General features: G+C 55.8%; 1 protein-coding gene across 4 annotated transcripts in view; it reads left to right on the forward strand.

Annotated features, from left to right (window-relative positions):
* Positions 1-7,911, forward strand: part of ZNF423 (zinc finger protein 423) — a 334,231-nt gene extending 326,320 nt beyond the window's left edge. For all 4 annotated transcript variants that reach the window (XM_072827124.1, XM_072827126.1, XM_072827127.1 and 1 more), the window contains one exon: positions 7,208-7,911. In XM_072827124.1, coding sequence (XP_072683225.1) covers positions 7,208-7,237 — 30 coding nt within the window. In that variant the 3' untranslated portion in view covers positions 7,238-7,911. The remainder of the gene's footprint in view (positions 1-7,207) is intronic.
* The last annotated feature ends 2,747 nt before the right edge of the window (positions 7,912-10,658 follow it).

The raw sequence follows: 10,658 nt of genomic DNA on the forward strand, positions 1-10,658 counted from the left end.
CTCACTCCTAATTTTAATGACGTGCATTAGCTAAATTGTGTTCTGAGTATTCATTCAGTGCTGTTTATGGCGTGCTCTCGAGTGCGCTTACCGTTTGTCAGAAGTGCAAACTAGCGAACATACGAGCCTTTAAGACAGGCCATCTGTTCGTCTTAGACCTTTGGACGATTGTCAAACGCTTCTAAAAATAAGTGCTCACTAGCAGAGAGGGGCTGCCCAGGTGATACACAGCAGAGAGGGAAGCAGGGCTGCCTGCGTCTGTGCCCTCCCAAAGGGAAAGGTATAACTCGGGTGCTGGGTGGCAGAGGGGAGGCGAACCCAGGGAGGGAGCCGAGGGCGGTGGGAGGCACGGAGGCCCTGCTGGTACACCTTTTTGGCTGGAGATGAGAGCGTCTCCCTGTTCCTTGCCTTTCCTGTAACTCCACAGCTCAAATACCTTCGATGGCTCCCCATGGCCCAGATTTAAGGGCGAGCTGCCTCGTCTCGCATCACGGAGTCTCATCAATAAGGCCCCCACCTTCCTTTCCAGGCTTGTCTCCATGGCACATACCCTGTGCTTCTGCCAAGCTGAATTATTCATTGTTCCCTCAGCATATGCTGTGCTTTCTACATTTCACAAGCAGAACGGCGCCGTGGGTAAGCGTGTGCTCTACACACAGACTGCATGGGTGCAGATCTAGCACAGCCGTCAGCAGCTGCAGGACCTCAGCGCTCGTCATTCGCTGCCTCAGTTTTCTCATCTGTAAAATAGGGATAGTCGTTGTGCTTAACTCTCAGGGTGGTTATGAGGTTTCGTGAGTTCCTATAATGAAGGGTGGAGAATAATGCCTGGCACACAGTAAACACAGGATACATGTTAGCTATGATGATTATCAGTATCATTGGCACCTCCGGGCCATTCCCCGGGGTGGTGGGGTGGATCATCCTCCTTGGAGAGCTATCTCTGTGCTCATGTGCGCGTGCACACACACACCGCAGTGCAAACCCCAACCAAGCCATCTTCAAAGGGCAGCTGGAAAGCCAGCTTCTTCCTTAAGTACGTGCCAGTCAAAAGTCCTCTCTCCTTAGTCCCTTTTTATGAAATGTCATCCCCTCCTCTGGCCAGGAGCTTGTAAATGGCCAGGATATGGCTTATTCTATCTTCTGTCCACTGCATTGCGTAGCACTGGGCTCCGTGTTTGTTAAATGACCAAACAACAGAATCCCACTTAGCTGGAACACGGCTGCAGTGTCAGCCTGAAGCGTCTACCTTTTCCCCTGGAAACAGAGGGAACATCTTCCCGTGGTTAAGGCAGGTTCTTGGACTTGGTCCTGGCTCCTGGAGACAGCTCTTTGTAAAGCCAGCCTCACAAGAGCCTCCACGGCTGCGGCCCACTCGGGAGTGGCCTAGTGGTGGGCAGTGGGGAGACAGGGCATTGACCGCAGCCTCTTTCCCAACCTCGAACCAGAGGGAGGTGATGTAGAGTCAGGGTGAAGCCAGGTGGCTTCTGCAGGGGATGGAGGGAGGGACTTTTGGTGGGTGGCTGCTAAGCGTTCCTGCATCCTTAATTTGCCACGGGGATGCGAGAGCCTCCTTCTCTGGTGCCCCTTGAGAGTGAGGGTCTCCCCGTGGAACTGTGAGCTCCTCCAGAGAACTGGAGCCTCAAACTCTATATGCCAGTGCACAGCTGGGGCCTGACATCCGGGGACTCTGTGAACAGCTGTGGAAGAAGGACTGAGCGAATGAGTGGGTGAATAAATGGAGGAGCACATACCTTCCTCCCCCACAGAGTCTCCCTGCGCCGCCCCTTCCCACCAGATACCCCACTCTGTCCCCTGGTGGGAGGGAGAGCAGTGGATTGTGAGTACTGAGGCTGTGGCCAGGGGGCTTGTGGGGAGGGGACAACTCCTGTGGCCGACACCTGCTGCTCCAGGGACGAAAGCATCCAATCTCCGACATCTCCTTCCCTGTGGAGGAGGAGCTGCGAGAGGCACAGTGTTCAGACCATCAAACTTCCATGCAGCTTCCACCGCAAGTCCTGCAGCATTTGCGGTGCCAAGGCGGCCCAGGGACCCAAGGAGGGAACAAACAGCCCTTCTCGCACTGAGCTCCCTGCCTGTTCAAGAAGCTCTCAAGGATACCATTTACGGAGCACTTTCTCCTGGCCAGGTCTGGGAGGAGTCCATGCACATTATTTCCTGAGTCCTCAGGGCCTCTGAGGAAGAGGCTCTGTTATCACCACCCCTCCCTCTGCCAACCCCCAGAGGTCAAGGAACAGGCCTCGGGCCACGTGGCTATGAAGTGGCAGAGTCAGGATTCAAACCCAAGACTACTCGTCTCTGCCCTCCAAGGCGTCCTGCCTCCTTGTGATCACCCAGGGCCAGGTGAGATGCTAGGACCTTCCAGGCACTTTGTCCCAGAGTAGCTGGAGCACAGGAGGAGTGGCTAAGGTGATACCCAAGAGAGACGCACAGGGCAGAGAAGTCCTCTCCAGCCTATGCATCTCAGGGTGTGTGGAGAAGTCTCTTGTTGCTTCACAGACCGTGTCTCCCAGGCCAGCGGGTGGCCAGCACCTCTAGTCTCCCCTACTCAACACTGTGGTGGGTGGCTGTCAAAAGGAGACCAAGCAGGGTCCCAGATCAAGGGACAGAAAACAGAGCCCGGACCTCAAGAAGAAACCGCTCTTGTGGACCAGGGAGGGTTATGATGGTGTGCACATGCGCATGTGTGATCATGGTGAGGCCTAGAGTGAGGGACGCCTCCTGGTTTGGGTGGAACCAGAATGGGACCAGGCCAGAAGCTCGGACTGGCCCATTCAAGTGTACATCAGCCTTTGGGGAAGGAAGGTCCAGCAACAGGCTCCATGCTCCTCCCATGTTCCCTGTGTGCCCAACACACACCCTGGCTTGGGCTCTAGATCAGGGTCATTTTACTGCTAAACACCCAGCGACAAGCATGGTGGCTGTCAACTGGCAGGGATGCAGTGAAGGTTTGCTGAATGAATGAGTGGCCAGGTAAATGAATGCAGACCCGTAACAAAGGGCTCCCGGGCCTGAGCACTCTGCTGGCAACGGACAACTTGCAGGGAGAGAGGTCTCAGCAGGACCCCGGATGCCGATGGCACGCCATCCTCTCGCCCATCACTAACTTGTGTCCCCGGGGCAGGTGACGCAGTGCGCCAGGCATAGGCACCCAAAACAGGCCCTAGCAGGAACCTCTCTCCACGAGAGCCGCATGCACTCTGCTGAGGGAATGCATCTCGGCCGCAACCCAATGCCCCCTGTCGCCTCCCTCCCTTCCCCCCGTTTTATTTTTCTCACCTGCTTCTCGGCCCACACCTGCGTCTCCCTGGCAGGCAGAGAGGCCCTTGTGGATGCCAGGCTTCCCCTCTGGGCGCCTTCCAGTCCTTCCTGGCTCCCACCCCAACCCCATCCCCGGCCTTTATGGTGCCGGGAAGTGTTTATCTGCAGGGTTGGTAGTATCTTTAAAAAACGATTTTCTTCCTTCTCCGAAGGGGCTAAATATAGCACAGGCATAAATAGAGAAATAGACATTAAGCCAAATGCCCTTGTGAGAGCCGGGAGGGTGGAAGGGACTCTAAGATGGCTTGATGAAGCCCCCCGCCCCTCGAACCACGGCTCCGAGCCGCAGGGTAGGAGCCGCGGGTCTTCGGGTTTATTCAGCTGTGCCGATCGGCGGTGGCTCTGCCAGGAGCCGCTCCACGCACAGGTGTGTGGGGTGATTGGTGAGTCCTGGTGACGGGTCCCCGCACCCCCTCTGCCCTCCCAGAGACTGCCCTCAGCTCGTGGAGGAGCGGATGCCCTCACCGGCCGAACACCTGGCCTCCTCAGCACCCCCCAGCGCACACACTTATTGGGTGGCACGGACCGGTTCTCTCTCGCTGAGCCGCCATCTGCCCCATTAATCCTGCACAAACGTTTGGGTGTCTGTGTCTTGAGTTCGCCCCCCTCCCCCGCCCCCCCATCAGGCCCCTTGAGAGGGCCGGGCCCAGCTGGAGTCTTCCCCTACCCCGCACTGTGCCTGGCCCAGAGCAGAGCATCCAGCAGGTAGTTAATAACGCAATGCTGGATGAATTCTGGGGCCTGGCCCCCTTGGGGCATCAAGTTTCGACATTTCCATCTGCTGTGACATCCTGGGCTTTTGTTCTTAGAGAACTTAAGGGAAGGAAGTTTTACCCTTCTGTCTCAGAACTCTCTGCGGAAGTCCTTTCTTGAGTCTAACTGAAGAACTGCCTGCTATTGCTCCTCAAGAGGAAAGGCCCACTGCGGTTTTCACCTGAGAAGTGGCATCTATTCTCATATTTTCCTGACCAGTGGTCCTCAGCATAGCTTCCCGCCTCCTGGATTTCTCTGCCAGCAGCCCGCGGAGGAGCCGGTGTGGACCACGTGTGTTAAACTGGCCCTGTTCTTGGCATCCTGGCAAGAGGCTGTTTCATTATCCACAGATCCTGGGATACCTCCGTTTGCTTGTGCTGGTGGCGGGTGGTCCTTGAGCGTTTTGTAGAGATCAGATATCATCTCTGGCTTTCAGCTGCTTATGGAACAGTCCACGTTCAGGGGCATCCAGGGCCTCCACCGTCTCCGTCTGAACCCCTCCCAGGCTGCCATGTGACCTCTGTGGGGGTCATCCCACTGGGGCCTGTGTTTGCCAGGCTCATTCGAGCCTCCATACCTTTGTCTGTGCTGCGCCTTCCACTTAGAATGCTCTCTCCCCTTTCCACATATGTACTTCCTACCCATACACTTAGTTGTATATTTATCCTTCCATTGATTCCTTAAAAAATATTTACAATGTCTACTTTGTGGTGCAACCATAATTCGAGGACAGAAAAAGAACTGTGTATGTTTATCCACCTCCTCCGTCCTCCCCACCCCCCACCCCCACTCCCTCCTACATAAAGAAGGACCTGACCACACTCAGATAGCACTGGCCACATGGCACTGTTAATTGACCGGCTGTTGGCAGGGGGGCAGGGGGAGACCCCCACTCGTTCCTGGCTGGGCAGCTGTGCCTGCCATGTCACCACTGGGCCTTGTGTGCCCTGCCCGGGCCAAGGACTGTGGGGCTGAGAAGGGAGGTGATGCCTTCCTGTCTGCAACTCAGCAGAGCACACTAGGCTTGTACTTGGGAGGCACGTAGATGTGTGGAAGGTGGGTTGGAAGTGCCTTGAGGGGCTTGCAGGGAGGGGTGGCATGTGACCATGTGCCCAGAGGACTCCAAGCGTGGCTTGCTTGGCAGGGAGGAGAGAGGAGGTGAGAACTGAATCACCAAAGGCTTGGAAGCTGGGTGGATGCTTTGCTGTAGGGTAGGTCTGGCTCCCCGCAGGACTGGCTGCCTGTGCTCACACAAGTGCAGGGAGAGGTGCCTCGGCTGGAGGGTGGGCGTTCCCATGGAAACCGCCGCATCCCATCTGTGGCCTCAGACAACCTGCCTTGTGCCTCTGGGTCCGTGGCACCCCCGCCGAGGTGCCAGGCCACGCTGGCAGAGTTTGTCCTCATGCCCGGTGTGGAGTGTGGATGATCCGTGGACTGGAATGCCCAGGAGTTGCAGGGCACTGGAAGCCTACCTTCTCGCCCCAGGCCCTGGCTTTCTTGGATTCCAGTTGCCTGGTTCAACCCTGCCTGATTCCCAGCTGGATGACCTTGAATCCGTCACTGAGCCTCTCTGAGCCTCATTTCCTCATCTTACCATGTCCTACCTTGTAAGGCTGTTGTGAGGATTGAGAGAAATGTACCTCTGACGGCATGTAGCACGTGTGCTTGCTTGATCCATACCCAGGAGCCCAAGGAAAGGGACAGCGGTGGTTGGCGCTCTGTGCCGCGGGTATCAGCAGGCATCTGCTGTGTGGGGACAGGGCACTGCCTCTCCCTGGCGCGGAGCTTGCCGCGAGGGTTGGTGACATCACCACGGAGGCAGCAGCAGTGCCGGCAGTGGGAAGAGGCTGCCACAGGGGGCCTCCAGTGCCATGGAGTGGGGGGTGCTCCAGGCCCCCTCCTGTGCCCCCGCAAAGCTGCAAAGCTGCGGGCATGGGACATCCTCTGGTGGCCCTCACAGCTCAACCCGGAGCCCAGGAGAGACGCAGCGCCACGTCTGACCTCTGGTGGTCATCGGCAGAGCTGCAGACTGGCAGCTCCGGGCCCCAGAGGAGTCACTGCCCTGCCTGGGTGGGGGGAGGCAGGAGCACCCCCCTCCCCCTGCCCCAGACCTCACTCCTTGTGACTGCAGGTCCTGTGCTGCTCCAAGCAGGGCTCCTGTCCCCTGGGTGCATTTTGCTTCCTTTCTCCAGGTGGCAAGAGCTTGAATACTACCTGAGGCTTTGATGAGATGGGTCTGGATTTCAAACAGGGACCACTGAAAAGAAACAAAATCACTCTTAGAGGCCAAATCCCACCCCCCGCCCCAGGCCACTGGCTCCTACAACCCTGCTGGCCGAGGGAAGAGGTGCCCCGGGCTGCGGTGAGAGGGAGGCTGAGAGGGAGGCGTTTGGCCGGAGGGGCCCACCTGGGCCCTGGCTGCCCCGGGTGGGTTCGGGGGGACTTGGGCAGACCGCACACGCCTCTGGCCGGAGCTGCTCACGTGCCCGGACTGGCAGGCTGCCTCCTCCAGCGCCCTCCCTGCCGGGTGACCCGTCCTCGGCCGCAGGCGCCGCTGCCGCCCGCCGCCTCGGCACGTCTGTGCCACTCGGGTGTTTCTTGGCCGGAGAGCCGCGTGGCACATCTGCTGTCTCCCTCCACGAGGCTCGGAGCAGCTCCCAGGAGGGACGGAGGGGGGAGTCTGGGGAAAGCCTGCAGGCGATCAGATATAATTTCCTCCTCCTCCTCCTCCTCCTCCTCAGAGCAAAAGGGAGATAGAGAGGTGAGCAAGGCTGTTTTTAATTCCTGCCACCGCCACCCCCTCCTGGCATGTCCCCTTGCCCTCCCTAGAGCCAGTCCCGTGGTAAGACCTGAACGGTCTTTAAAAAAAAAAACAACACAACAATTTCTAGAGAGCCCAGGTTGGCAGCAACAGGAACCCATCCCCGAGCCCCCGATCAACGTGGCGTCTTGGCAGCTGTGTCCCCCGAGCACTTTTTCCAGGTTGCATTTTGTGTTGTAATAATCGAGCCGCTTTTCTGTGGCTCCCGGCGTAAATGCACCGAGTGGGAGGGGCCGGGCCTGCTCTCCATTCTTCTGCCCTCATGCGTGTCTCCTTTCTTCGCCTTTGCAGAACCACACGATGAGCCAGCACGCACAGTGAGGGACCGCTCGACAGGACACCTCTCCGCAGAAGGCTTGCCGGAGACGCCGTGGGGAGGGCCATTTGAACATTACATCCAATCAAAGTGTCATTTGCAACCCAGATGTAAAACTCTAATGATTTGGCCATGAGGCGCTGCTATTATAAGCAGCTGGAAATGAATATTAATGGCAGAGATTAAAAGTATTCCATGCTCAGTATTTTTTATTGTCCTGCTACAGCTAGTGTGCTTTTAGAGTTTCCGCCGAAGACTACATTTCTAGAGTTAGAGAAACCCGCTTTTTGAGGCTATTGTCCTTTGTTCCTTCATGTATTATATTGATAGTTTTTAAAGAAAAAAAAAAGGATTAGTGTGATTTTTTTTTTCCTTTGCTTCTTTTTTTTTTTTCTTTCTTGTTTTTCTTTCCCCCCCTTCGGTTAACTACTTTTTAATTGCAATTCTAGGTAATTGTGCATCGTGATGTGATTGCTTGGCTATTGTCTGAATATTTCCTTTTAATTTTTTAATTAAAGACTAATGCTTTGATTGGATTTGCCAGTTCACCGGACAGTGATTAAAACTATGTAATGAATATAATCGGTTTCAGTGCAACTGGATGGTCTGCTTTTAAATGTGACTTAATCTGACTGCAGTTACTAGTACAGTTCAATAAAGGGAATCCATGCGATTAGCATCGGCTGCCTGGTTCTCTCCTCCCGTCCTGGGGGTCTGGGGCAGAGGTGGGGTGGGGTGGGGAGACTGTCGTCACCCATAGGGTGCTGTGTCCCTGTGTGAGTCCCCATGGGATCACGGGGCCTGTGGGGACCTGCACACCACAGACCCAGCTTCCCTTGGGAAAGAGGACACATAGAAACCTAACACGCGTAGTCTGGATCAGGTGGCAGGTGGCCACCAAAGTCAAAACAGAAGGAACCCTTAAAGATGAAATACTCTGATCTTTTCATTTGTGGAAAGGAAGCTCAGGGGTAAGTGGGCTGACCCATGATGTTTCCTTGTTTCTCCCACTGGGGATGGGCAGGTGGTTAACCCTTACCTGGCCAGGACCCCAGAAGGGACTTGGATTCCACTTGTGGCCAAGGTGTGAGGACATGACAAGAGCTGGGGGTAACCCTCCAGTCCCATGCGATCCAGGGCTGGGGGCGCTGCCGAGCCGAGGCAGGTGGGAGCCGCCAGTTTGCAATCCCAGAGATCAGTGGGACGTGGAAGCGCTGAGACCTGTGGCCAGGGCCAGCCAGGGCTCTAGCGGGGTAAGAGGCAAGTTCCTACACCAAAAAATCTCAGGAGGCCCCCCACCCCCGTACTTGCAAACCCCAAGAAGGGGTGTTTCCTGACATTTTACATCCTAGTTGCCTTGCCTTCCCCACCCCTCCGTCATGCTGGTGCCTGGCTGACTTGCCAATCAGAGGCCGCGGCTTCAGAACCTGCGTGGGGAAGCCCTTGTTAACTTTTCACAAGGGGCAAGAAAATTGGTTATTACCCTCTGCAGAGCGGAAATGAAACAGGCAGACAGATTGCACCTAATTACAATGTAATACAAAGTCACGGGCATGGAATTTGTAGCAATTATACCCAGCATCTTCTGACTCCCATATCAAGGGGCTTCTGGTGACCTGTAAGAGTTTCCCCCCGTGGCCACCGCATGTAAGAATCTCACGTGGGTGGGGCATTTAGTTTTATAAAATGCCCATGGCACCTGCAAATCAGGGCAGACTCCTGCCAGTGGTGGGCCAAAGGGAGCAGTCACCCTTGGAATTCCTGGAAGTCGAAGGCAATGAACTTCAATATTTAGTCCCCTGGAGACTTGGCCGTTTGGGGGGAGACTCAGGGCAGGCACGCTGTTCCCCAAAGTGTGGCCAGCCACAGTCCGGCCCGGTCCACAGCTAGGCTCACCTTAGAGACGGCACCAAAGGCTGTGGGCAGGACCAGCACGTTCCAGGGCTTGCCAGATCACCGTCTCTGGGCCCTCTCCAGCTCCAGATTTATCCTGAACCCCATGGAGCCCAGGTGAGTCCTCGGTAAGTACCAACAGAAGATTTGATTTGACGGTTGGTGGCGTAGGGCTAAATTAGTCACTGCCCCCATTAAAAATACAGCGGGGGGTTTAAGAGCTTTTCACGCCATGTGGGAATCAGCAGCGAAGCCGGCGGATGCCTTGGGTAAGGAGAGAGGCGGCCTAGGGGACTGCGAGGTAATGAGGTTTATGGCGATGACAAGGCAGCCAGGGAACCCCACCGACTCCCCCCTCGCCTGGGCCCATTGTTCTCCGGCTGGCTCTGCCCCCACCCTTCTGCTGAGAGCCCCTCGTGACTTCGTGCAGGGAGGGGGCTCTACGGGGGACACGGGGCCCTTACAGGGATTGGTGTTTGTCACCATCAGACAGTATTGGGGTGGGGGTCGTGCGGGGCTATGTGCCTGTGCTTTGGAGACCAGCCCCCACCTCACTCCATCAGAGGATTTGAAGCTGGGATGAACCAGTTTACCTCTCAGCCCAGAGGGGCCTTGCAGGGCCACGGGGTGTGGGGGGTGGGGGTGGCTTCCATGCTGTGATGCCCTGTTGCAGGGCTGAAGGCTGGCAGTGACATGGTGGTTGTTGGGAAGATGACAAAGCCAGGCCTCTCACCAGGAGGGCCCCTCTCAGCCTGGAGGGTGCTATGGAGTCAGTGACTGGTAGTTTAGATGCTGGCGTGGGCAAGGTGACTTGAAGCTGAGGGTTCATTATTGCTGTATTTGCATGTACAAATTAGCAGTTTCTAGTGCTCTGTGGGTGCAGGAATTTTGCCCAGGCTGAAAAATGGACTAGGACACCTGGGCCCCAGACTCCTGCCATTGGGTACCTGCCTAGAGCTTCTGAAAGCAGGTGGATAAGGGTTTTGGTCTCAGTGGGGACACCGCCATAGGAAGAATCTTCTCAAGTTCCCCCAGCCACAGACCATGCTCCTCCTACACTCACAGTATGTTTGATATTGAACTTTCCACCTTTTAAAAAAGTTCCCTTCTAGAATATGCATTCTTAAGGGTGGGTTCTGTACCTATAAGCATTTAGGAGGTAGGACCGAGACTTCAAGCCATTAGTCATCCAACCAGCAGGTATTTCTTGGGGATCCTTGAGGATACAGAGATGGCCAGGCAATGTGGCCCCTTCCCTCATGGGGTTCATGGTCACATGACACCCCTTTAGCAAGCAAGCCTGTCAGTAAATACCTCATCACACATCGTTACAGGTGCTATGATGGACAAGGACTGTAGCTGTGTGAGATGAGTAGGGACCATGCCAGAGGCAGGGGTGCAGGGAGGAAGGCCTTGCTAAAGAAATGACATGAGCTGAGACCTGGAGAAGGAAGGGCCCCAGGGAGAAGCCTCGAGTTGGAAGCAAACTGGAAGTATTCTCCGGGGTCTCTAGTTATACTGGATTTCAATTTC

Source organism: Canis lupus, chromosome 5, assembly GCF_048164855.1.
Source record: "Canis lupus baileyi chromosome 5, mCanLup2.hap1, whole genome shotgun sequence".
NCBI lineage: Eukaryota > Metazoa > Chordata > Mammalia > Carnivora > Canidae > Canis > Canis lupus.